Source organism: Ambystoma mexicanum, chromosome 11, assembly GCF_040938575.1.
Source record: "Ambystoma mexicanum isolate Mex_15411 chromosome 11, UKY_AmexF1_1, whole genome shotgun sequence".
Classification (NCBI taxonomy): Eukaryota; Metazoa; Chordata; class Amphibia; order Caudata; family Ambystomatidae; genus Ambystoma; species Ambystoma mexicanum.
The window spans coordinates 1,467,513,528-1,467,540,474 of NC_090934.1; the positions used below are offsets into that span (position 1 = coordinate 1,467,513,528).

At 48.7% G+C, this 26,947-nt stretch overlaps 1 protein-coding gene across 2 annotated transcripts in view; it reads right to left on the reverse strand.

Moving 5' to 3' along the window:
* Positions 1–26,947, reverse strand: part of IQGAP1 (IQ motif containing GTPase activating protein 1) — a 473,401-nt gene that overhangs the window by 256,563 nt on the left and 189,891 nt on the right. For both annotated transcript variants that reach the window (XM_069625145.1, XM_069625146.1), the window contains 3 exons: positions 22,846–22,959; positions 16,385–16,563; positions 13,897–13,984 (listed from right to left, as the gene is read on the reverse strand). In XM_069625145.1, coding sequence (XP_069481246.1) covers positions 13,897–13,984; positions 16,385–16,563; positions 22,846–22,959 — 381 coding nt within the window. The remainder of the gene's footprint in view (positions 1–13,896; positions 13,985–16,384; positions 16,564–22,845; positions 22,960–26,947) is intronic.

The window sequence follows — 26,947 nt, forward strand, 5'->3', positions numbered from 1 at the left end:
AGAAACGGGACGCAAGACTTCCTTTGCCTGAAGACTATCATGGAGGATGTTTGTCAATTTTCAGTTCAAGAATGGTTGGGCCAAGGCCAAATTCGCCCACAGATCAGGGAGTTTGTCAGTCCATGTGCAGTGCCATGTCCCTCCACTTGTGACATGTCGAATAAAGTTCTTTTATCGTTGCACAAAGGCCCTAGGCTCCAGGAAGATGCTCAACATTGAATCTAGTCCTTTGTGAAGCAGAGAACCAGCAGAGAAGACTCAAATCTGATGCTGTGGAGGCCGCTGCAACTTCCATCATTTTCTCAGGTTAAGAGACGTGGCCCGCGACCAAACAAAGATTCGGTCCACAGGAGAAAGGGCTAGACATGCCCGTGGGAGCATAGGCGTTGCTAGGGGGAGGGGCTAAGGGGGCTATAGCCTCAGGTCTTTTGGTTGTAGCCCCAGATAGAAGCTCAGGTGTTACAACCAAAATGCTAGCTAGCCCCGAGTCCCGCCAGCCCCGACATTAGCGTAGCCCAGGATATTTTCCAGACCTAGCAACACCCCTGCATGGGGGTATAAAGAGGGGGGCCTGCCCTCAGCTACACCCCTTCTACTTCAGAGACTTTTCAGAAATGGAGCCGGATCTTACGGGGTAGCCCTTAGCCACTCATCTGAGGGTTTTGGTTTTTTGGAGTTAAAAACTCAAGCCGGAGGAGACTGAGCCTCTTGGGGGGAGAAGGGGATTTTACCTGGAGAGGAACCAGACGGACCAGAATGCTATGTCTGGATGAACCCCCCCCCCCCCCCCCCCCTCCCTACCACCTCCATTAAAAGCAAAGGAGGCAAGTGCTTATCTGCAGGACACAACAATTGCAGGCGCCTCAGAGGAAGAATATCAGAACAATGTATCGCCGGGCGGACCAGTATCGCCTGCCTTTTTGTGTGCACTGTGAGAAACCCAGGGGTATTCTCCCATGTAGACCCAGAGAATCCTCTATTCAGGTGGCCAGGGGGGATTCTCCCATGTAGAACCATAGAATTGTCTATTCGGGTGGCCAGGGGAGATATTCTCCCATGTAGACCCAGACAATCCTCTATTCGGGTGGCCAGGGGAGGTATTCTCCCCATGTAGACCCAGAGAATCCTCTATTCAGGTGGCCTGGGGTGGTATTCTCCCATGTAGACCCTGAGAATCCTCTATTCAGGTGGCACAGGGAGGTATTCTCCCATGTAGACCCAGAGAATCGTCTATTCAGGTGGCCAGGGGAGGTATTCTCCCATGTAGACCCAGAGAATCCTCTATTCAGGTGGCCTGGGGGGGGGGGGGGTATTCTCTCATGTAGACCCTGAGAATCCTCTATTCAGGTGGCCTGGGGGGGTATTCTCTCATGTAGACCCTGAGAATCCTCTATTCAGGTGGCCAGGGGGGTATTCTCCCATAGAGACCGAGAATCCTCTATTCAGGTGGCCTTGGGGGGTATTCTCCCATGTAGACCCAGAGAAACCTCTATTCGGGTGGCCAGGGTGGGGGGGTATTCTCCCATGTAGACCCAGAGAATCCTCTATTCAGGAGTCATGGGGAAGTATTCTCCCATAGAGACGCAGAGAATCCTCTATTCAGGAGGCATGGGGAAGTATTCTCCCATAGAGACGCAGAAAATCCTCTATTCAGGTGGCCAGGGGAGGTATTCTCCCATGTAGACCCTGAGAATCCTCTAGTCAGGTGGTCAGGGGAATATTCTCCCATAGAGACCCAGAGAATCCTCTATTCAGGTGGCCAGGGGGGTATTCTCCCATGTAGACCCAGAAAATCCTCTATTCAGGTGGCCAGGGGTGGTATTCTCCCATGCAGACCCAGAGAATCCTCTATTCAGGTGGCCAGGGGGGTATTCTCCCATGTAGACCCATTGAATCCTTTATTCAGGTGGCCAGGGGAGGTATTCTCCCATGTAGACCCAGAGAATCCTCTAGTCAGGTGGTCAGGGGAATATTCTCCCATAGAGACCCAGAGAATCCTCTATTCAGGTGGCCAGGGGGGTATTCTCCCATGTAGACCCAGAAAATCCTCTATTCAGGTGGCCAGGGGTGGTATTCTCCCATGTAGACCCAGAGAATCCTCTATTCAGGTGGCCAGGGGGGTATTCTCCCATGTAGACCCATTGAATCCTTTATTCAGGTGGCCAGGGGAGGGCATTCTCCCATGTAGACCCAGAGAATCCTCTACTCAGGTGGCCAGGGGGGGCATTCTCCCATGTAGACCCAGAGAAGCCTCTGTTCAGGTGGCCAGGAGGGGGGTATTCTCCCATGTAGACCCAGAGAAGTCTCTGTTCAGGTTGCCAGGGGAGGGTATTCTCCCATGTAGACCCAGAGAATCCTCTACTCAGGTGGCCAGGGGGGGGGCAATCACTTTTGGATCCCAACCCTGGGAGTGGGCAAGCGAGGGAGGATCAACTGGCTTGGGGAGGCCGGGGCTGCCCTCAGGGAATACCATGGGAGAGACGCAGTATTCCCATGGTAGGTAAAGTGGTCCCAGAAGCCTTTATGGGGTATGCAGGTCCCATTACCTCGAACTCAAGAGAGACACAAAGAAATTATCTCAATCCCAACACTCTTTGTTTTTCCCCGGTTCAGATCATGGGAAGGGTTATGCAGACCCAGGGTCGCATGTCCGGGTGGGTAAAAAAGGAATCAAGTATCACCTTGTGTCTACCAAACCAGGGCCAGGCAATTTTCCTCTGTCCTTTACCAGTCCCCTTGTAATGATACAGCTTGTAAATGTCGTTTCCCATCTTAGCCCATCTCCACCCCCCCCCAATTTCTAACAAATACGGAGTACTGAGACAAGGAGGAGGCGACTATGATCAGTAAAGATTACCCATAGGCATAACATGGGGAAAGTAAGGGAAACCTACTATAGAGAAAACCACTGTCCCACTAAGAGTCTGGCAGAGTCAGGCATTTTTAAGTAACTATTCACACTCGACTCCACTTGAGTGTGTGTTCAACTATAAAAGGTGTACTCACATGACCAGAGAAGCCACAAAGCTGCAAGAAGCAGTATCCGGAGGAGAGCGGTGTGCTGAGATGCTGGCCCGTGTGTGAGGAGGGCTGCAGCGTGGCTGGGGAGCCGTGTCTCCTGAGAGACGGAGCGAGGCAGCTGAGACCCTCCTGGCAATCTGTGCAATTGCTCATTCCCTTGGGCCATGTAACCGGGCCCGAGGGTGTCTGAGGGGCTGTGGTGAGACCCTGACCTCGACCCAAAAGCCTCCCGGAGAAACCCCTCGCTAGCGCTATGCTGCCCTGTGAGTTTCGCATCAGAGAGAGAAACTTGGGAGCGTGCGGGTGGCTGGAGTGGGAAAGGGAGGAAAAAGAAAACGGCACAAAGCGCAAAGCAAGGAAAGTTTAAGAAACAGAAAGTAGAAGGAGAAAGCAAGTGAACGAAAGTAAGAGAAGAGAAAGGGTGCATGCAAGCAGAGCAGAAATAAAAGACAAAATGCAAAGCAAATAGATTTGAAAGAAAGGGCAAGCGGCCTGAATGCAAAGTTAAAGGGGAGGAAAAGTGCTAGGGAGCACGATAAACCCAAGAGAGGGCAATCGGCCAGAAAGTAAAGCAAGGAAAAGGTGCGAGTAGGCACGGAAAATGACAGTTTAAAGGTACAAGGTTGCACTGCGAAAGAAAGTGCAAGTGTGCAAGGCCAAAGACGGAGTGAGTGAAACAGAAGGGTGCAAGAAGCACAATAGCGCAGGAAGGTGCAAGAGGCACAGAAAAAGTATAGCGCGGATAAGAACAGCGCAAGGGTGCACAAAAAGCACCTGAAAATAAAAAGTACAAAGGCAAGTGTAAGAGAGGGGCAAAGGATCAGAGTGGCCACGCAGAGGAAAAGCAAAGAGCCTGGCGGTTTCGAAAGGCTTGGATTCTACTCCATGAGAGGATTGTATGCAAGACAAGCTGTAAATAAGGAAACAGCACATCCTGACCAGCTTTGTGTTTGGAACTAGAGTGACCTGAGCTTGGGGAAGGGCACCCTGAAAAACCTTAAAGAACTATGACATATTTGGTTTTGTGTTGAAAGCTGGAAAAGGCCTGTGTTTGGGGGAAGGGACCCCTGAGAGGCCTACTTAAGAAATCAAAACACATCCTACTTAAAACTGACTTTGTGTTTGAAATTTTGAAGGGGCTTCAGCTTGGTGAAGGGATCTCTAAATGGCCCAACCAAGTTGGAGACTTATTGGTTTTCTTTATAGTGTTCAAAGTATTGAAGTGTGGGGAAGGGAACCCCGAGAAGCTTCAAAAAAGGCACTTTGATGCATTTCTTTTGTGGTTTTTTTGAAACTTTAACAAGTTGAAGCTTGGGGAAGGGAACTCCCAAGGAACTCAAAGACACTGAAGGTATTTGAAGTCACTGCAAGAAACGTGGGGCGAAGGTCTTGCAAGCAGCCCTGTTTGATTGAACTCATTTTTGGGAGCTTAAAAAACGCCTGGCAAGAAGGGCACCAGAATCCGACCCCGGTTTCCTATTTTTCCGTTGAACCACTATTTTTTTTATTTTTGACAAAAGACCCCCTAACACATTTTTGTATAGAGTGAGGGCAAGCATAGGTTTAGACACAGGCGGACTATTATTTTGGACTTTCAGACATCGACGGCCCTCGAAACATCATTAGAGGAATGATCCCTTTAACGTTAGGTCCAGTTAGGTATTACGCCAACACCGCATCGTAACAGAAATAAAGGTTTTTAAAACACATTTACAAGTCTGTGTCTCTCCTGATACCATGTCTGCCTCACAGACATATTCCTTCCTCATCCTGGCAATGAAAGTGCAAGGGGTCAGTGTGCGGACAGTGCATGGATGAAGCTAAAGGTGTGCCCTTTTTTTGCCAGTCAGGGGCTAGAAAGATCTTGGGGGTTCCAATCTGCTTGCCTTAAATTACTACCAAATTCTGCAACTAACATATTACAGACCGAAGACTTCCAGGTAGAAACACTGAATACAACTAAAAAGAAGTTCATCCCTTACACACAGGCCTTACACACAGACGCTGGAGAACGAACAAACCTAGACAGACACGCTGGGTAAAACGAACAGATAATTCTGACCTCTGACCCAACAGCTCCATGGAGAAATAGCAAGATGGAGGCTTGGGGGCCTATAAGCCCCCCCATCAAAGACTGTGTGAGAAAAATAGAATGGTGGGACATGGGGAGGAGCCAAAGACCTGTAAACCTAGGGATAGCAGCTCATTAGACACCCCCCCCTCACCAATGGGGACCTATGAGAAGGGAAAGAGACACAGTAAAGGAGGGGGGACCGGGAAAGCTGAATGTACAGAGTGATGACACCAATTTAATGGCATTGATAACAAATCTTGCTGGTTTCATCATTAACCCTCCCCTCCCTCCATTCACCTCATTACAAATGAATGTGGAAGACCAAACATTGCACAAGAGCAGGAACCAGTCAAGCTTAAAGAATGCACAAAAAAAGACGTCATGTATGTTCACAGTTGGGACTTAAAGAACAGATCATTAAATATCATAGATCCACGTGGCCTGTTGCCCCTGAACATCTGGGGAATAATCATCCACGGATTGCCCCTGTGCAGCGCACAAGGGCGCGGGAATTACCTGCACCCAGAGCCCAGTTACACGCATGCGTGATATGGTATTTGTTTGTTTGTTTATTTATTTGTATAGCGCACCTGACCCAGAGGTATATGGGCGCTTAGGCATCAGGTTACAGGCATAGGTAGGAACATTTGTACAATTGTGCAGCATAAGGATAGTTACAAAATCAGTTATGAGAGCAGTTATAGTAGAATTAGTGACATACATACATACAGTGCTAGTTAATTGTTAAGTAACCAGGTGATGATCTTAGTTCTGAAAGGTTGAAATGTAGGGGTAGATTTGATGTCCAGTGGAATAGTGTTCCATAATTGTGAGGCTAGAACTGGGAAACTGGAGCCACCGGCTCTTTTGAGGGAGTATTTGGGTACTGTCAGTTGTAGTGTATTAGAGGATCTGGTGGCTCTAATATTCTGTCTTAAGATGAATTTATCGGTTAGATAAGGTGGGGCCAGGTGGTTAAGAGCTTTGTAGGTGAGGCAGATAGTTTTTAGGTCTATTTTTTGTTGGATGGAGAGCCATTTGCATGTGATTCTTGTGGCTGAGATATGTTCTCTTCTGGGAATATTAAGGGCGGCACGGAGTGCATTGTTTTGTAGGACTTGCAGTTTGTTGACAACCGTTTTATTGGCACCTACATACAGGCTGTTGCAATAATCCAGTTTGGATTGTATAAGTGCTCTGGCTAGAGTAAGGCAATTGTTGGGGGATATCAGAGGTCTGCAGGCTCTAATTAGTTTCCCAGTGTAAGCAGTGGCTGAGGCAGTCATATTAATTTGTTTGGCGAGGTTGGTGTTAGTGTCGAGATAGAAACCAAGAGTTTTTACACTTTTGGCAGTGGGAATAGTGTTGCCGTCGATGATGAAGCTAGAGTAGCTCGGGCTGAGATTCCGGATAGTGTTTGGTGAGCCGACAAGGAGCAGTTCAGTCTTGTCATCGTTCAGGCAGAGGCCATGTGTGGCCATCCATGCCTGAACGATGGAGAAGACTTCGCCGATCCTGTTGGCGTCCGCGTTGTAGTTGCCTGATAAAGTGAGGAGTATCTGAGTGTCATCTGCGTAGTTGGTGTAGGTGACACCCAGATGGTCCAGTTTATCGAATAGGGGCTTTGTAAATATATTATACAAAGTGGGTGAAACACACGATCCTTGTGGGACACCGCAGGTAATGGGAATAGGGTCGGCTGCTGCTATGGGTGAGAAGACTCGCATGGTCCTATTGTCCAGGAAGGATTGGATCCATGTGACCGCTGAGTGGGAGAAGTGTGCTGCCGATGATAAGTGGTTGCACAGAATTTTGTGGTCAACCAGGTCAAAGGCAGCGGAGAGGTCGAGGAGAAGCAGGATGGCAGCCCTCCCTTTATCTTTAATTTCGTCTATCTGGCTCTTGAGATCAACAAGGGCTGTTTCCGTCCCATGTTGGGGACGAAAGCCAGATTGGCGAGTACCTAGTAATAGGTTAGTTTCAAGGTAATCCTGAATTTGTAGATAGGCCACTCTGTCAAGAATCTTTAGTAAAAATGGGACAGTGGTAATGGGTCTATAATTTGTGGGTATGTCTGGGTCGAGGGTCTGTTTTTTTAGCAAGGGTAGGACCCAGGATTGTTTCAGATTACTTGGGACCATGTTGTTGGAAAACGACAAATTTATTAATTTGGTGATGAAAGGGGAGAGATTCCTGGCAGCATCCTTGATAATCTGTGCGGGGCAACTGTCCCCCTTGCAGTTCGAGGGTTTCAAGGATGCTATAATTTTTTGTACTTCAGGTGTGGTGACCTTTTTGAAGGTGAAGCCTGAGCTAGTGGCGGTGGGTGGGGGATGGGTGGGTCTGGAGGTGGGGTCATGAGTGAGCTGTTGCCGTTTGTTTCCAATTTTAGTTTGGAGCCCTGAGATTTTGTTGGCCAGGGCGTTCTGGATCCCTGTGCACCACGGTTTATCCTTTGTGCAGGTATCTTCGGGAGGAGTGGGGTTTTCTAATTCCTTTAAGATGTTAAAGAGCTCTTTTGTGCTTGAGCCTGCCTGTGAAATCCTGGAATTAAGAGATTCTTTCTTGGCACGTGTGATCTCATTTTTGTAGTGGGTGGAGATGTTGGTGAGGTTAGTTCTATTGTCTACTGAAGGCACCGAATTCCATAGTAATTCGAGTTTGCTTTTTTGTAGTCGGAGAAGTTTGAGCTCTGGGGTGTACCATGTATTCAGGTGCGCTTTGGGTTTCCCTTTACACATTTTCAGTGGGGCAATGGTGTCGATAGCTTTAGCCATGGAGTCATTATAGGCGTTGACCATCGAGTTTAAGTCAGTTGTGGTTGGTAGGGCGTTCAGAATGGGGGTCACCAGAGGCATTAAGGCTTCAGCTGTGATGTTGCTCTTTTTCCTGGTTAGGCAGGCCGGAGCGATGATAGGCTTTTTGTGCACTAGGTTGTTGATATTAATGTCAAGGGGGAGGAAGTGGTGATCCGTCCAGATGAGCTGTACAGGGTCCTTTAGGGTGATGTTGCAATTGAGGGCGGTAACCCAGTCAAGGATTCTGCCTTTCGAGTGGGTGGGTTTGGAGCAGAGTTGAAGGAGGCCATGCTCCTCTAATGTCATTAAACCCGAGATTGAAGTCTCCCAGTATAATCATTTGTGCTGTAGGTTTGGAGCTTTCGGCTACTAGGGAGGTGATATCTTCCTCAAAGGAGCCAGGTGGACCGGGGGGTCTGTAGATTAGGTGCATAGTGATAGTACTCTTCGGGGAGGTTTGTAGTTTAACTGTGAGGTGTTCACATGATTTGAGTAGAGGAGAGGAGCCTGATAGTCTGATATCGAGTGAGGACTTAAAGATGAGGGCTACACCACCTCCTCGAGCGTTAGGTCTGTCTACTCTGAGGATAGTATAGTTGTCAGGGATGGCTAGGGTAAGGGATGGTCCCGCAGCCTCATGTAACCAAGTTTCTGTCATAGCAAGGAAGTCTAGGTTGTTGGTCAGAATGATGTCGGCGACTTCTGTGGAATGGGCGACTAGTGATCTAACATTTAGAAGAGCTCCTTTTAGTGTATGGAGGGTAGAGTTAATGGGGGTTATAGTGTACTTGTTAGTTTTGTTGGGTAGTTTAGCTGGGCGTTTGCTAGTTATGTGGTGGATTCTGGCACCAAGTCTATTGTTGCGCTCGGTAGGGATAAGGGTGGTTGTTTTAGAGACAGTAAGGTCGGTCATCGTGGAGGGGCTGTGATGATGGGTAGGGCAGGGTGCTCTAGTGTCGGTAGGGTTCTGCTTGGATCTATCTGCACTCTTATTGTCTAGGACATCGTAATGCTGTGCGTGGTCATGGGTAGGATGGGCAGGTTGTGAGACCGGGAGGAAGGCTGGAGTAGTGGGCAGGAATGGTGTAGGGCAGACGATAGGGTAATGTCTTGGGCAGGCGGGTCTAGCTAGTGAATTTTTATAGGTTATGTAGCTGTTACCGTTGCAAAGTATATTGCTTTGTATGACACAGAAGGGGAACATGATTGCGATAAGGCAAAGTAGCATTATGTGTGTGCTAGGGGCGATGCGCCGTGCAGAGGATTGGCGGATGAATGACATTGGTGCGACCATAAGGCACGACACAATAGTGTGGTCTAAATACGACCATAAGGCACAATATAATGGCGTGGTCACTATGCGACCATAAGGCACAACACAGTAATGTAGTCTAGATGCGACCATAGGGCACAACACAGTAATGTAGTCTAGATGCGACCATAGGGCACAACACAGTAATGTAGTCTAGATGCGACCATAGGGTACAACACAGTAGTGTGGTCTAAATGCGACCATAGGGCACAACACAGTAGTGTGGTCTAAATGCGACCATAGGGTACAACACAGTAGTGTGGTCTAAATGCGACCATAGGGCACAACACAGTAGTGTGGTCACTATGTGACCAAAAGGCACAACATAATGGCGTGGTCACTATGCGACCATAAGGCACAACACAGTAGTGTGGTCTAGATGCGACCATAGGGCACAACACAGTAATGTGGTCTAGATGCGACCATAGGGCACAACACAGTAATGTGGTCTAGATGCGACCATAGGGCACAACACAGTAATGTAGTCTAGATGCGACCATAGGGCACAGCACTGTAATGTGGTCTAATACGCCCATAGGCACAACGCAATAGCGTGGTCACTATGCGACCATAAGGCACAACACAGTAGTGTGGTCTAAATGCGACCATAGAGCACAACACAGTAGTGTGGTCACTATGTGACCAAAAGGCACAACATAATGGCGTGGTCACTATGCGACCATAAGGCACAACACAGTAGTGTGGTCTAGATGCGACCATAGGGCACGACACAGTAATGTGGTCTAGATGCGACCATAGGGCACAACACAGTAATGTGGTCTAGATGCGACCATAGGGCACAACACAGTAATGTAGTCTAGATGCGACCATAGGGCACAGCACTGTAAAGTGGTCTAATACGCCCATAGGCACAACGCAATAGCGTGGTCACTATGCGACCATAAGGCACAACACAGTAGTGTGGTCTAAATGCGGTCATAGGGTATTTGACCAGTACTAGAGACCATGGACCCATCTAAGGCTAAGAGTCCATGCATGCAGTAATGTCACGGTACTTGCATGTACTTACAATGCGTTCTTATGCGAGAGGGTTCTGGTAGTGGGTAAGTTGCACGTTGAGCAGAGGGGTGGCCACTCCGCACTCCCATGCGCCTAACAGGCGCAGAACAGGCCTTTGTAGGCCTTAGTACTGGCCGGCGAGTCCGCCTGCCGGCGGTTCCTTCGATTCAAAACGAGGTGCAGCCTCGATATCGTGCCGCGATGCGCCCGGCATGGGCGAGTCAGGCACCTCGTGTGGACAGGGTCAGGCAGGCCCTGCTCTGTAGCACGCTCCGTGCCTGGGTCCTGATGTGGATCCTCTGCTGGGCTGGGGGGCTGGGGGGGCTCCTGCCCTCACCCCTCTAGGTGGATGCAAGAAGTGGGGGACCTGGGGCGCAGAACAGGCCTTTGTAGGCCTTAGTACTGGCCGGCGAGTCCGCCTGCCGGCGGTTCCTTCGATTCAAATCGAGGTGCAGCCTCGATATCGTGCCGCGATGCGCCCGGCATGGGCGAGTCAGGCACCTTGTGTGGACAGGGTCAGGCAGGCCCTGCTCTGTAGCACGCTCCGTGCCTGGGTCCTGATGTGGATCCTCTGCTGGGCTGGGGGGCTGGGGGGGCTCCTGCCCTCACCCCTCTAGGTGGATGCAAGAAGTGGGGGACCTGGGGCGCAGAACAGGCCTTTGTAGGCCTTAGTACTGGCCGGCGAGATATGGCATTTATAACGCGCCTCTACACAAGTGTTTCAAGGCGCGACGAGGCAAAGGGAGGGAACAGAGGGAAGACAGACAACGATCCTACTAGGTCAGGTGACATTCAGATCGCGCAAGCGCAGGGGAGGGGGGAAGGGGAAAAGTGCAGAGAGGGATGGTGGTAGAGGACAGTGCAGTACATGGGGTAATAGAATAAATTAACAATAAGAGATGTAGGGCCAGCTGGTGGCAAGTGCAAGGGTAAGTTTAGCCATCAGGTGTCAAGTGCTGGTGGGTGAATGTAGGGATACAGAAAACAGTCCCCAAGTGTAGGGGTTCCCAGGGAGGCAGTGCAGGTGTGTAACTGGTGGGGGAGGGGATCTGGGCCCGAGATCAGAGGGTGGCCAGGTAACAGTACAGTTTCAACCAGGAATTCAGCAGGGGTGAGGCAGAGAGAAAGCAGAAGCAAAAGAGGAAGGTTTTGAGGTGCTTCCGGAACCGGAGATGGTTCTCCTCAAGTTTCAGGGAGGCTGTTCCAGAGGGAAGCCCCAGCCGAGGAAAGAGATCTACCACCAACTCGTTGCTTAGAGAAGCGACTGACCTTGAGGGAGTTGGAGGCGGATGAGTGAGGAGCTCGAGAAGGAAGATATTTAGGAAGAGAGAGTTGAAGGTATTGAGGCCCCAGAAGGCCTTGTGGACAATGCAGAGGGGTTTGGACTTAATCCTCGCAGCCACTGGGAGCCAGTGCAGAGATTTCAGTCCTGGAGAGATACAGTCCCTGGGCTTGAGGCCAAGGAAAAGTCTTGCAGTCCTATTCTGGATGGGTTGCAGAGGGCGGAGAGTAGAAGCAGGGAGATTTAGAAAGAGGCTGTTGCAATAGTCCAGTTTAGAGAACCAGAGCTCTGGAGACAGTGAGCTTCTGGGGGAAGGAGAGGAAAGGAACAATACCTCTGAGGAGGTGCAGTTGGTAGTGTGACTTCTTAGAGATGTCAGAGATGTAAGGAGAGAAGGAGAGTGTGAAGTCGAAGATCACCCTGAGGTTTTTAGCCTCACAGGTGGGAGCAGGAAGAGGGCCAAGAGAGGCCGTCCAGAGAGTGTCAGGAACGGGGGGAGCGGGTGTGCCGATGAGGAGAATCTCAATCTTACTGGCATTAAGGCAGAGATCATTGGCGGCACACCATCCTGGATAGAAGACAGAGTCAGAGATGAGAGACGGAGAAGAGGTGGCCGAAGGAAGCCTGAAAATGAGCTGAGTGTCATCCGCATAGCACTGAAAGTTGGGGCAGAGAGGGGCAATGCGGTGGGCAAGAAGTGCCAGGTAATGGTTGAACAGCCAGGCAGAGAGGTTAGACCCCTGGGGGACACAGCAGGTAGAGATAGAGGAGAGGAAGGACCCAAGTTGGACGTTTGTGGGTTGATCAGAGAGGAAGAAGTCAGCCACGCCAGCGCCTGACCGGTGATACCCAGGTTATCACGAAGACGGTTGAGCAGGATGGCATAGTTGACCGTGTCAGAGGCAGAAGAGAGATCAAGTAAGATGAGGACACAGGGGGTGTTGGAATCAAGGTTTGAGAGTAGGTCTTCAGGTATGTTCAGGAGAGCAGTTTCCGTGCTTCTAGCAGCTCTGAAGCCAGACCGATGGTCATGAAGACAACCAACAGATTCAGTGTGGAGATTGAGCAGGGAGATGGCCAGCTTTTCCAAGAGTTTGCCCAGGAAGGGAGTGATGGAGATTGGGCGATAGTTAGCTGGGCGGGATGGGTCGGCAGAGGGTTTCTTAAGAAGAGGGTACACAAGGGAGTGCTTCAGGGGGGATGGGAAGACTCTAGTGGTGAAGGAGTGGTTTCAGAAGTCGGCCAGAGCTGGAGCCAGGGAGTCGACGTGGTCCTTGATGGTTTTGGAGGAACAGGGATTAACCTGTTTTGATGACTTTCATAGATCGGACTTGTCTAGAAACCTTGTCTGGGGAGAACAGGGGAAAGGTCGAGAAGGAGGGAGGAGAGGTGGCTGAAGAGGGGCCAGAGGAAGAGCAGGGAGCAGTAGAGGGGTGGGGGGGGAGGAAGAGAGAGAGGATAGGATGTCCTGAGTTTTAGAGATGACATGAGAAGCCAGTGCCATGCAGAGGGCCTGGGAAGGGACAGGAGAGGTAGAGACTGCAGCAGGATTGGCCAGTTCCTTGCAGATTTTAAAGAGTTCAGCTGAGTTATTAGAAGCCGCAGAGACGCAGGCTTGGATGTGAGCTCTCTTCTTGGTGCGGACAGGGAGCCAGCATTGCCTTTGGAGCAGGCGGCAGGCCAGTTTGTCAGAGGATGTACCAGAAGCATACCATTTCCGCTCAGCAACCCTGCATTTGCATTTGAGGGTGACTAGGTCGGAGTCGTACCAGGAATTGCACTTGGCTTTGGGCTTCAAGCGGATCCTCATGACAGGGGCAAGAACATCGAGAGTATCAGATATAGCAGAGTGGAGCATGGAAAGGGCTATGTCAGGGTGTGAGTCAACCAAAGGGGGAGGAGAGGGAGAAAAGGGGAGTGAAAGCCTCAACTTACACACCCTTCATGGGTCGGATAACCGAGAAGGTAGGTGACAGTGCTGGAATTGGCTTAGCCTGGGGCGAAGAGAGTGTGAGCTGGGAGGAAAGGAGAAAGTGATCACTCCAGGAGAGAGGAATGGTGAGAGGGATAGAAAGGGGAAGGTCTGAGGAGATCAGAACATCCAGAGTGTGCCCTGCAGAGTGAGTCGGGCCAGAGGGGAGAATAGAGGGTGAGAGAGTCGCAGAGGTCACAAAAGAGTCCAGAGGAAGGACAGGGAGCATCCAGGTGGATGTTAAAGTCACCAAGAAGGAGGAGTTGAGTGGTCGAGACCAGGAGGGAAGAGAAGAGGTCCGCCCACTCAGAGAGGAAGGAGGAGATCTGACCAGGTGGCCGGTAGATGGCAGCCACAGTGAGGGAATGACCAGGAGAGAGAGATAGCCTGCAGACGTGTGGGCGGATGGCAACTCACAGTTGACTTTGTTGACATTGCCCTGTATCTCCGCTTGAGTCAGCAGCTCTTCGTATACGTCCCTTTCGCCAGCGTTCTCGCCGCCACCCTGAAAATAAAGGAAAAGCATCATCATTGGACGTAAAGACCTAGTCCAGGTATTGGGTCTGTGGCAACAAAAAGGATGCGGGCTGGGCAGATCTCAGAATCGGAGCTTGCGGGGGAAGTCTGCCTCTAAGGTCTTCGCTTCCATTCATCTGTTGGGTTACGTTAAATTGACTTACACCATTGCCTGTGATCACGGAAGGCTGATTTTGCAAGATGCAGACTATTTTAGTTTTGGCAGTAGCCTCCCTGCTCGTTCTGGCCTTCAAGTATTAGAAATGACTGTTGGCTATGAGCTACACAGCTCCAGGTTGCAGCGTTGTAGGCCCTTTGTAGCTTTTTATTACCAATTTCGATTGGGTAATAGTGGTCATGTATGTAAATATGCTCTATGTAAAGCACTTTAGATTAAAGCGCTATGTAATAAACACATTATTATAGGAAGCTTTACACAGTTACACCTGCTACCAGGAACTACTTTTCACACCACCTGCCATACAAATACAAGCATTTGGGATACTCAGAGATGCACCATAATTATATTTCCACCTGCTATTTATTTTGAACAATGTGAAATGAAGTGATATTAACAATTCAGCGTGTGCGCCGTTTGGAATTTACAAACCCTCAATGCCAGTGGTTGATCATCGGTGGGGTACTAAGCAGGTGCCCGATCCTACACTTTACTTTTCGTGTTCACAATTATAAAAACCTGGGCTAAAAATGTAGGCTTTGAGTTTTAAGTAGCCTCTACTGCGTATTCTGACTCCTTCATAGCTACTCGGAAATAAGGCCCAATAACTGTTATAATACGGGATAGAAAAAAATATAGTTTTGATTTTTTTGGAGGGGCTTTTTACAATGTGCTAACACATGGGGGCGGCTTCCAAGCGCCTGGCAGAAAACATTACGCTCCATGAAGTACAATACAGAGGTGCGACACAACAGGGAGCAGACATCTTGCACCCACTAGTCAACTGTCCTAGACAGAGGGACTAGTAAGGAAATGACATGTGAGGGAGAAAGGGGGGAGAGCGGGTACCCTCCCTCTCTCGCGTCATTGCCTTACTTTCTTGCTCCCTCCCATTTTGTTTCCTCTTTCTTCTATTACTGTGTCTTCTCTCCTTCTATCCCCATTTCCCACATTCTCAGCTCATTCCTTCCTCTGAAACCTGAAGTCTTTCCTGCAACTTGCATAAACACCTACACGTTACATGCAACACTTAAGCAATGGTTGATGTGTTTCTTTTGCATCACCTAACTTGCTGCATCAGGTATTTTTTAGAAGGGACAATCTCTTTACAGCCAGAACTGTATATGTTGTAAAAATTCATAATGAACTACCAGTCTGTATTTTGTGTGTGATACGAGTGGGATTGTGACCAATGTTTGTCATAGACAGACAAGGGCACCATGGAAGGCATCAGTCCAACACGTGTCCTACTTGTACCAATGGCTGATGACCTCAAACTGGAGCTCAACTAGTACATGCGTGCAAGGTATTTGGCACTAAAGAAAGCAAGGAGAAAATAAAGCCTGTCTGTACGATAGTCAAAAAGATACAAAGAAACAGTGGCCACTTATAGCTTATAGCACATGTCAGATCTAATACTGGACTGTGCACTGCTTTTTGTATACCTAGATCATGTGGACCACCCGAGAGATATCTTGGTGAATTTGCGGTAGCCAAGGTAAAGATGAAGCTTAGGGATCTGATAACATGTTATTTGCAGTACAGCTGTTAATGTTAGTATTTTGTAGAGCATATATTTTTCCCTTAGTCCCAGTCACCACCATAGCTCATAGGGCCAACCTTAATATTCGCCTTGAAAGACAAACGATTGGCCCTGTATTTTCCAATGAAAAGGATTCCAGTGTGCATTACACCCAAATGGAGAAATCTTATTGTGACGTGAGCATAGGCTCCTTGTACGAATGGGGTGGTCAGCTGGCGCAATGATGGTGGGCACGGGTTCAGTTCCACAGTAACAGAACGGTTCGCTCTCAGTGTGTACGATGCGCCTGGCCTGCCGAGAACAGCCGAAAGTGGAGGACAGAATCAACACTTCTTCCCACTCCAGTGCTCGCTACCAGACATGTTATAATGGGGGCAGAAACAAAAGACTGCATCACCTCAAGGTTTCAGCATTAAACATTGGATACACTCCCTACCACCGGCAATCCTCCATCGTCAGCAAAGGGGATGCAAGGGGAGGCGGTAACGTCCAATAGGACATACTTTGTGCAGGTGGTCAATTGTACATAATGCTGCGCAACTTTCCAACTATGCCTCGCAGCACATTACAGAACAAGCTCATATAAGGCGAGGGCACCTTCAAGGTAAGGGAGCATTGTAGAGAATTGTAAAGGACAAGATAAGGAGACAGAAGGGCCGTCCAGTTACCCTATTTCGAGCATTTGACGCCTTGCTCTGCTTCGCCCGATACAGGACTTCCTGGTAGCCGGGTGCCTGGGTCTCATTCAAGTTTACCAGCATGGCATTCGGGTTTCTCAGCGCAGTAAATGTCTCACCGGGATCTCCGTGGTCGATAGCTTCATTGATTGCAATGACAGCCGCATGCACTAAAAAACACAACCAAACAGGTATTAGCAACAGAAGGTTAAACGAGGAAATGCTTTCTAAACACAACTTCTTTGAACACATCATTCGCAGCTCTGATGAGCAATGAAGCGGCTTTAATGTGCCGCAAGAGACCATTCTACTCCTTCATTAAGTCTTGCCATGCAATTACACATTGGGGTTACACCACAAATGCCATCATGCATGCTACTTTGGGAGCTTAACGACAAAGGTGGCTTCTCTTAAGCAATCCTCATCAAACATGCTCTCAAAAAACTATCACACACAAACACACACACTTGTATATTGCCAATAAGGCCTTTACTCTTCAAAACAGATGTTACTTCCACAAACAGATGGAATAAAAGGTGTGTTAAAGGGTAAAATCATTTTCAATTAAAAACCCCCACAGATTTAGCAACATCAATGTTAGAAATCCTCCAAAATCATTTTTAGGCTACGGTACCATCGCAATGTTAACTGCTTCAATGGGGAACCCATCTATAGACAGTGGCCACTTTTCTTGGTTCAGTGTGGTGGGCCCAGTAAGCCGAGATAGTTGCTTGGGTGCTATTGTATGTGGTCACCTTTGAGGCTCTGTAACCTCAGGGGTCCCAAGTGTCAGCTTTTTCGATGGATTTCAAGGGTTTTGCAATTATTTCAGGCAGCACATTCTCTTTTGTATGCGTACTTTATGTTGATGAAATAACATCAAAACCTCTGAACGGGATTGTACCTTTTTATTAAGAGGCATTGGCCCAAGCAAAATGTGATCTTCTATGACAACAGGACTACTACTCTGCAGGAGTACAGGGGTGAGTAGTGGCTGAACCGCGTGCCCAGCCCCACATTATCACTAATCCAGCAGTGGTGCCATTTGAAAAAGGTGCAAAAGGCACAGCCTGAAAGGTATACCTCCTTCGCCTCTTTTGGTAACGTGGGCCGAAGCAAGGCTATACACTTCAGGAAGGGTGTGAGATGATGACAGCAACACCCAAATAACGTAAGCAGCATGATTCCAAAATAAAAGAACGTCCAATCAAGGCTGTATAGAAATAGAGAATGTTAATCAAACCGTAAAAGGCAATTAACTAAAAACACTAGGAAAACCCACCCGATGAAGGAAACAGAAAATACAGACTGTTGTAGAATGGCACTCTGGGTAGATGAGCAGGGGGTTTCAGGCACTTCACTGGCACAATGTCAATATTCAAGAATGTCTCACAAGAAAAAGGCAGGGACCTGGTGGGCTTAAAAGTCACTGGAGGACAAGGGGGAAAGGACCTCTTGCCAGTATCTTATTCTTGTCTTTGGGGGCTCTACCCCGTCAAGCCAGACTTCTTGGCACCTTACAGGGTGAGTCGATGCGACCTCCCTGGCGGTTGGTTTAACGTCAACTCGATGGTGTAGCCAAAGGGAGGAGCCTACGATCAAGAGAGTGAGTCAATGTGGTCTAACGGTTAGAGCAGTATTAGAGTCATGGCAAGAGGATCGCTTCTGCTGCTTCGAGTCGGTGTTCGCGACTGTGAGTGTGATGGATTCAACAGGTTAAGTCGGCACTCGTATCAGTTCCTCCCTCGAAGGTCAAGACGGTGATTGGGTCATTCAGCACCGTCCACTGCAATGGGCCTAGCTGGCGTCTGGATGGCATGAATGCAGCAAAGGGTTCAAAGTTTGCATGGAGTGCCAAAAGTCGCACTGCGGGTCCTGTGTCGGCTTGAAGGGCGCTGAGTGCAGTTGAAGCAGCGCAAAGACGGCTTGAGGCAGGAAAATAAGATTTCAGCTGCTCGCAGACATCTGGGTTGCTGGGAGCACCAATTCAGGAACATCAGGACAACATGAGTTGATGGTCCTAAAAAAAATGAAGGGGCGCTGCTCTTTTTTTAAAGGAATAACGCCACAGGGGATTCGTCCAAAGCAAGCCTGCGTAAGGGGTCCAATCCCTGTTGTTGTAACAAGTGCCCTTTGCCTCATGACAACACACTAAGAGTACCGTGTTCCCTGCAGGAAATGGAGGGGATAGGAAAAAGGAATCGATCCCTTACAGAAGCAGGACAGTGGGACCTTTGTCCAGGCCTCCCTTCCTTCCATGGCTAATCTTAGCACTCACAACGCCACAATCCTGGCATGACTTATACTTACAGACGTATTCAACACAAGACTGACTATGGCATACAGTTATTACAATTTAGATCCGAGGTGCAGAAGATTAAAAAGCTACCTCCCCCTGCAGGAACTTTGTCTTCCAACCGCAGTCAGGAATGCACCTGTGACCTTTGAACCTGTATGCCACAGCAGCACAGAGACTGAAGGTGCATGTAGGCTACACGTATGCCCTAACATGTTGGCATGGACCATTTATGAAAGAGGGGCCCGATTAGCAGGTCTCCCTTTCAGCAACAGAATTATCTGCATCATTTTATTACAATAAAAATAAAAAGCTGTGCCGTTCAAATCTTCGCAGGCGGCAATCGGTCCCCATCCAAACTAACGAATTTTGTGCATTTTTCATTATGCAGTTTTTACCGCAGCTAGTGACAAAACAATTCTACGGCTCTTTAAATGGAAAAAGCCACTTTTGATGGACCTGCCATAAACACACGCCCTGTCAATTGTTGGGAATATTGAAAAGCAAGGGTTACACGTCAACAAAAGGTCTGGTAAAAATTGGGCTTGACTGGCTAGGCCATAGTTAGTTAACAACTGCCACTCCCGATGAAAGTCATGTTATAACCTTAATTCTAGAGTTACTGTGCTACATGTGTGCCATATAGATATGAACTCATTTAAGTGAATTAAGCAAGGTCAATACACATCTCAAACAAAAGTAACAGTGATGTTATGTAAAGGAAATGAAAGTGACATATTCACTGCTATGGTAACCATAGGGACTCATCAGTGCACGACAAACACAATGAGTGAAACACACTAGTGAGGCAAAGGGGTCTCACCCCAAAAATCAGTAAGGATGTGACAAAAAAGCAGATCGGCTGGGCGATTCCACTAGGGTCAAAGGAGGAACATTGCAAAAAGTAAAACTTTATTGACACTACTGAACAGACTTCCTAACAAGGGCAGAAGCCCCAAGAGGTGTGTGTGTTTAGTAGTCGACACAACGTTTTTCCTAAAAAAAAAACAAACAATTTTGAGCCCGACATCTTAACTTTCTTTTCAGCAAGGAGAAGAGTACAGACATGTTTTGCTCTATTCCTGATCAACATTGTTAGGCCATATTCTGGCCACTAGAATACACATGCCATGGGTGTACCCTGTATCATATTACAATCAACATGTGTAGCTATAGGTTTTGTTTTCATTTTAGTCGTTTTCAAGAGAATCTACAGTGTCAGAAACATGCAACATAAAATGTGTGGGTGCAAGGGGGCGTGGGTGGGGCTGTGTGGGCAATCATGAAAGCAAGCGTGGGGGGGGGGGGGGTCATTGGGAGTGCAATAGCCCCAGTAGTTTTATTTGATTTCAGTTGCAAGACTGAAAGATCTAGAATGTCATTGGGGGTTTGGGTCCCTACTGTAGTGAACATTCGCCCAGGTCCTACTCCAAGCACGCATCAGCGATGCATAGACCGCGCGGGATCCAGAGTCCTTTGTGCATAGGTTAGAACTCTCATATAGCTGGCATGGTCCTGGATGTAGCCTTGGATGAATATCTGGAATGTTCCTTCAAGAGCCGGTGCAGTGCGAAGGTGGCTGAAGAATGCATGCCGCGTCCAGCTCGCGTATGTTGATAAATGCAGCCCCGCTATTGGTTCTAGTAGGGCAGCCAGGAAGTATTTTAGTGCCTCCTGACACCAAATGTGATGGCAATACAATATTACTTCATGATGCACAGCTCTCACACTAAGAGAGTCCACATGCTCTCCTTGTGGCGCGTTGTGGATCCGCGCACTGTTCTTCAATGCTTGCCTAGGGAACGCTGTTGATGACCAGGTTGGTTAAGACACCACCTGCACGCCTCGCTTCTGTAGCAAATGTCTGTTTAGGTGAGGATAGTGAAAGGTGTCTCCACTTTAGGGCAGTAATGGTCTAGCCGTTAACTAAGACATTGATTAAAGATTTAGCTGGAGGGCTAGACTAGCCGTTAGCTAAGACATTGATTACAGATTTATCTGGAGGGCTAGACTAGCCGTTAGCTAAGACATTGATTACAGATTTATCTGGAGGGCGAGACTAGCCGTTAGCTAAGACATTGATTACAGATTTAGTTGGAGGGCTAGACTAGCCGTTAGCTAAAACATTGATTATAGATTTAGCTGGAGGGCTAGACTAGCCGTTAGCTAAGACATTGATTACAGATTTAGCTGGAGGGCTAGACTAGCCATTAGGAATCCGTTCCTTATATTAGTATTGGTTGAACAACCACGTTTTGAGTTGTTTTTTTAAGTCGTGGAGAGAGAGATTTTTTTTATATTGAGGGGGAGGGAGTTCCAGAGTTTAGGCGCCAGCGCTGGGAAACTGCTGCCCCTCCCACCCCCCGCTCTTATGGATTTGAAGCGGGGGAGTACCAATGTGCCTTATTAAGTTCTGTGTTGGACGGCGCTCAGAGAACCCTCTGGAGCAAGTAGGGGGGGATGGGTGGCATGGCAAAGGCACAGGTCTGGCGTAGGGCGACTAGATGGCCACACCAACCGGTCACCTGGGGCACAGGAGGAATGTACAAATCTACCATGTCCAACTAAATCCTCAAAAGGTAACGTGGCCCTGTTATATTGTTCAAAACCTACTTCCATTTACCAAACTTTAACTTGATAACAAGCTCAGGTTAGAGTACAGAAATATACACATTCAAAAGAACAAACATTAAATCAATTTTCCAGCTAATAAAAAGTCTAAACAAGTAGACTACTAGTTTAAGGAATTCCATTGGTTTAAAGAACTGTCTTCTATATTCTGCAAACACACTGGGCAGCGGCATCCAGCTGAACCCTCCCATTGGTCTACATGTCCTCCAGTTGCGCTTAACGTTATTTATTATCCTCTAGCCACGCATGCCGACGGGAGGGGCAGCTATAGGGGAAGGCTGCAGTTTTTGCGGCCTCCGCTCCCAGGGAAAGCACCAAGATGCCTTGACTTCCCGATAGGAGGATTTCCACAAAACGAGCGACAGCCCGTCTCAAGGCTCCACTTCCGGTCTCATTCTGGAACGACACCGAAGGATGCACCCCGCGAGGAGCATTTTCAGGATATTTGAGTTCTGTGCCTACATGAAGTACTCAGAAGCTATATATGAACTTTTGTTTCTTCTACTCAAACTTCTATGGGGTTTTCGACTTTTGTTCCTTTTCCACCCCCCCAAACCCCTACCCTTTGTATTTAGGGGATCCCCATAATCCTCTTTAGGTTGCCAGTTACCACCCCATCACGACCACACTTAACTCTATACCCTCCCTGTATTTCTAGGCAATTCTGTAATTGCTTGGAAGTGCATTTTCTGCAATTCTGCATGTTTTCATGTTTCTGCTCAATTTCATAATTCTGCTTCCCTAAGAAGATTCACAAACTGTCCTTCATGCACCCCAAAAATCCCCAGCGACTTCTAATAGCCTTATAACGTACAGTTGGACAAAACATAATTGTGCATAATATTTTAATGGAAGTCCTATTTATTCCATAGGTTCACACCAGCATAGCAGAACTATTTGAGCTACTTTGTCTGGTTACTAGGCGCTACACCAGCACCACCTGCTTTAAGCCGCTATTTGCAAGCCCGAAAGATGGTCCAGCGGCTTAATGCAAAACCAAAGAGGTGATGGCTGGAAGGTTCCGAATTAATCTTAACCTCTGGCATTGCTCTGGGCAACCCTCCAGACCATCGTTCTTCGCCTGCCACGCCATTACAAAAGGGGAAAAGACCATATGCAAACCAGGCTTGGCCCCACCCCAAAACACCTGCGGCAATATATGGGTTATAGATCTGCCTGGGTCCTGGTTTGGCTTTTTAACTTAACTGTGAGTGAAGTTTGGACACCCATCTTGGGTAGGTCAGTGCCTGGGGAGTACAGCACAATTTATTTCCCAAAATATATACTTCTAGACAATAGTCATATATCCCTTACGTAACACACTTGTATTCCAGGCAACAGTCGAACTGCATCTGCTAAAAGATGCCTGAGGAAGGTGGGCAACACACTGGCACCTATGAGGAACATGGGTATCTCATCCGGAGATAAAAAGCCAGAGAAACCGTAAATGCCAAGCAGAGCCCGCTGCAACCGACAAACAGAGGCAAGAGGGCGTCAATTGGCAGACTCGAGATCCAGTACTCACACGCTGCTTCATCGACCGACAGCTCATTGGCCAGGATCCCTCCAATCTTGCTGAACGCCGGCATCTGAATTCCATACTTTTCCAGCTCGCTTTTCATGTTGTCGATCTCTTCCTCTGAAACATAGTAGCAAATGGTAAGGTCACATGCTCCAAGGATACACCAACCCTTTCAATAAGGATGCAAAGTGCCCATCAGCACCTTCTCCAATCAACCAGACCCAACACATGCAGTGTTCCTGCCCCCACACCACCAATGCTGGTCACCTCCTTTCAGCCCACGTGAAGTGTCTATCCCCCTCCCCCTCCACAAGCGCCCCAGAGGCAGTATTTACGCCCGAGGTACTACCTCCAGTCTTATGCTTACACACTCTCTTCAATGTTTACAATCCCATTCAATAAAACACATTTACTACCCTAAAGAACTATGACAAAAAGGGAACTTGTGTTAATTCCGCATGATACGGACGGCCACTACACTAATGTCCAAAAAGTTAGCAAACATAAATCATTAACATCCCAGTGTTTTTGTTATGTTTTTCCATGTCAACTGCGTGCTGTGTGCTTCTCTTCCAACAAAGGGAGATTCAAGGCACTTTACAAGAAAAATCCCCATCCCACAAAAACGAAAGCCAAAAAGAAACGTGAAGACCAGAACTTTGCAGCAGAGACCCACTTGCTGCCCGTGGGGATTTTCAGGAAAGGAAGGGGGGGATCTCAAGGCAGGGAGCACCATCAGCGCAGAGAAGCAGAGTACAAAGCACTTCAGAGCGCAAAGAGCAAGCGCAGAGAAGCAGAGTGCAAAGCACTTCAGAGCCCAATCGAAGAACGAGATAGGCAAGAAAGGAAAAGAGCAGGAAGCACAGAAATGAAGGGATAAAAGGATACAGAGACGAAGGGAAGAGGAAGAGCAGAGAGCGAACGAAAGAAGAGAGGAGAAAAGAAGAGGAAAGAGTTAGATGGGAAGCAAGAAAGCAAAGAGAATTAGACGAAGAATTGGAACGAAAAAGGAGACAGAGGGAACGATAATGCCAGGCAAAAAAGACACCACACTGCATATCAATCAAGCCCACCACGCAGCCAAGTACTACTCAATCTTTACTGCTCAGAGATTTGGGGAACTGCCCCACTTAGACAGTTCAATTGATTCAACACATATTAGCATGCACCTTATTTTCATGCAGTCCCAGGCTGTGGTCGTTCATAATTGGCTCTGCGTACACCCAAGTGACCACAAAACAGGACTTCTCCCCCACATCTGTGCCTCGTCTGTGCCTCTTTCTCTTCCTTCTAGTCACACAAACCTAGGGTTCAATACCCCGGATCTGGACACAATATGCCAACCTCCACACAAGCTTCTAAAACAACTATAGCAGTGATTTGGCACACCATAACACATTTTGGTGGCATATGCTAGCCTTACAACAATTCACAATACTTCCTTTCAGGAAGGTGTGGTTTTAATTGCCCGGACAGTAATGAGTGGGTGAGAAAATTCACTACACAACTCTGTGCATCAGCAACCTTCACTGCTGTTCTCATAGGTCCGAGCAATGCACAGCCACGCGGACCATGATGGTCCTGTGGTAACACCTCAGAAGGTACCCCGGAACGCGGAGTTCAGAGGATATTCAGTATTTATTTAATTTGTTTCTATAGCACCGCAGCCCGCGGGTATAAGGGTGCACAAAAAGACAAAAGACAGAACATGAAGCACAGGACAAATGGGTGGGGAAAAAAGGATTTGACTACCAGATCTGCATGAACAAGAATGTTTTCAGCTGGTTACGAAAATGTAGTCGATTACGTTCCAGCCTAAGAGTCGACAGCAGGGTATTCCACACTTTCGGTGTCACCGTATTGATATTATATGATATGGTATTTGTAATATGATATGGTATTTGTAACGCGCCTATACACAAGTGTTTCAAGGCGCGACGAGGCAGGGAGGGAGGGAAACAAGGGGAAGACGGACAAGCGATCCTACTAGGCCAGGTGTCATTCAGATCGCGCAAGTGCAGAGGTAAGGGGAAAAAGGAGAAAGTGCAGGGGGAGGAGGTGGGGGGAGAAGTGCAGTACAAGGTAAGTGGCGTAATGAAATAATAAATGATAAATAAAAAGGGCCAGCTGGTGGCAAGTGCGAGGTAAGTGCAGAGCAAGTGCTGGGCAGGGGGCTGTAGGGATACAGTGACAGTCCCACAGTGCAGGGGGAGCCAGGGGGTCAGTGCAAGTGGAGAGTGGCTGGGCCCTGGACCGAGGTCGGTGAGAGTGGCCCAGATGCAGGTTAAGTGCAGAATTCAGTGGGGAGTTAAGCAGGTTTAGCAGGGGAGAGGGAGAGAGAAGGCAGAAGCGAAGAGGAAGGTTTTGAGGTGCTTCCGGAACCGGAGATGGTTCTCCTCAAGTTTCAGGGAGGCAGGCAGGCTGTTCCAGAGGGAGGCCCCTGCTGCGGAGAGAGATCTACCCCCAGCACGTTGCTTCGAGAAGCGGCTGACCATGAGGGAGTTAGAGATGGATGAGCGAAGGGCTCGTGAAGGGAGATATTTAGGAAGAGAGAGTTGAAGGTATTTAGGCCCCAGGCCCCAGAAGGCCTTGTGGACAATGCAGAGGGTTTTGAACTTGATCCTCGCAGCCACTGGGAGCCAGTGAAGAGATTTCAATCCTGGAGAGATACGGTCCCTGGGCTTGAGGCCAAGGATAAGTCTCGCAGTTCTGTTCTGGATAAGTTGCAGAGGGCGGAGAGTGGAGGCAGGGAGATTAAGATAGAGGCTGTTACAGTAGTCCAGCCTTGAGAGAACCAGGGCTCGGGAGACAGTGAGCTTCTGGGGGAAGGAGAGGAAGGGAAGAATACCTCTGAGGAGGTGCAGCTGGTAGTGTGACTTCTTAGAGACGTCAGATATATGAGGAGAGAAGGAGAGTGTGGAGTCGAAGATGACCCCGAGGTTTTTAGCCTTGCATGTAGGGGCAGGAAGGGGGCCAAGGGAGGCCGGCCAGAGAGCTGCAGGGAAGGAGGGAGTGGGTGCGCCGATGAGTAGAATCTCAGTCTTACTGGCGTTAAGGCAGAGGTCATTGGCGGCACACCATTCCTGGATAGCAGACAGACAGTCGGAGATGAGGGAAGGAGAGGAGGAGGCCGAGGGTAGCCTGAAAATGAGCTGGGTATCGTCCGCATAGCACTGGAAGTGGGGGCAGAGGGCGGCGATGCGGTGGGCAAGGAGTGCCAGATACTGGTTGAAAAGCCAGGGAGAGAGGTTGGATCCCTGGGGGACACCACAGGTGGAGAAAAAGATGTCAGAGAGGAAGGAGCCCATTTGGACCTGGGAGGGTCGACCAGAGAGGAAAGAGGTCAGCCATGCCAGAGCCTGACCAGTGATACCCAGGTTATCACGGAGACGGTTGAGCAGGATGGCATGGTTGACAGTGTCAAAGGCAGAGGAGAGATCGAGCAGAATGAGAACACAGGGAGTGTTGGAATCGAGGTTCAGGAGCAGGTCCTCACGGATGTTCAGGAGAGCAGTTTCCGTGCTTCTGGCCGCTCTGAAGCCGGATTGATGGTCATGAAGATTACCAACAGATTCAGCATGGAGGTTAAGCTGGGAGATGGCCAGTTTCTCCAGGAGCTTGCCCAGGAAGGGAGTAATGGAGATTGGGCGATAGTTGGCCGGGCAGGAGGGGTCGGAAGAGGGTTTCTTGAGGAGGGGGTGCACAAGGGAGTGCTTGAGGGGGGATGGGAAGACTCCAGAGGCGAATGAGTGGTTGCAAAAGTCAGCCAGGGCAGGAGCCAGGGAGACGATGTGGTCCTTGATGGTTTTGGAGGAACAGGGGTGAACCTGTTTAGACGAGGCTTTCATAGATCGGACTTGTCTGGAAACCTCGTCAGCAGAAAAAGGTGGAAATGAAGAGAAGGAGGGCGGAGGGGCGGCTACAAGAGAGCAAGAGGAAGAGCCAGGAAGAGAGGGAGGGAGGAGAGGGGAGGAGAGTGAGGACAGGATGTCCTGAGTTTTTGAGATGAAGTGCGAGGCCAGTGCAGTGCAGAGGGCCTGTGAGGGGACAGGAGAGGTAGAGACTGCAGCAGGGTTGGCCAGCTCCTTGCAGATTTTAAAGAGTT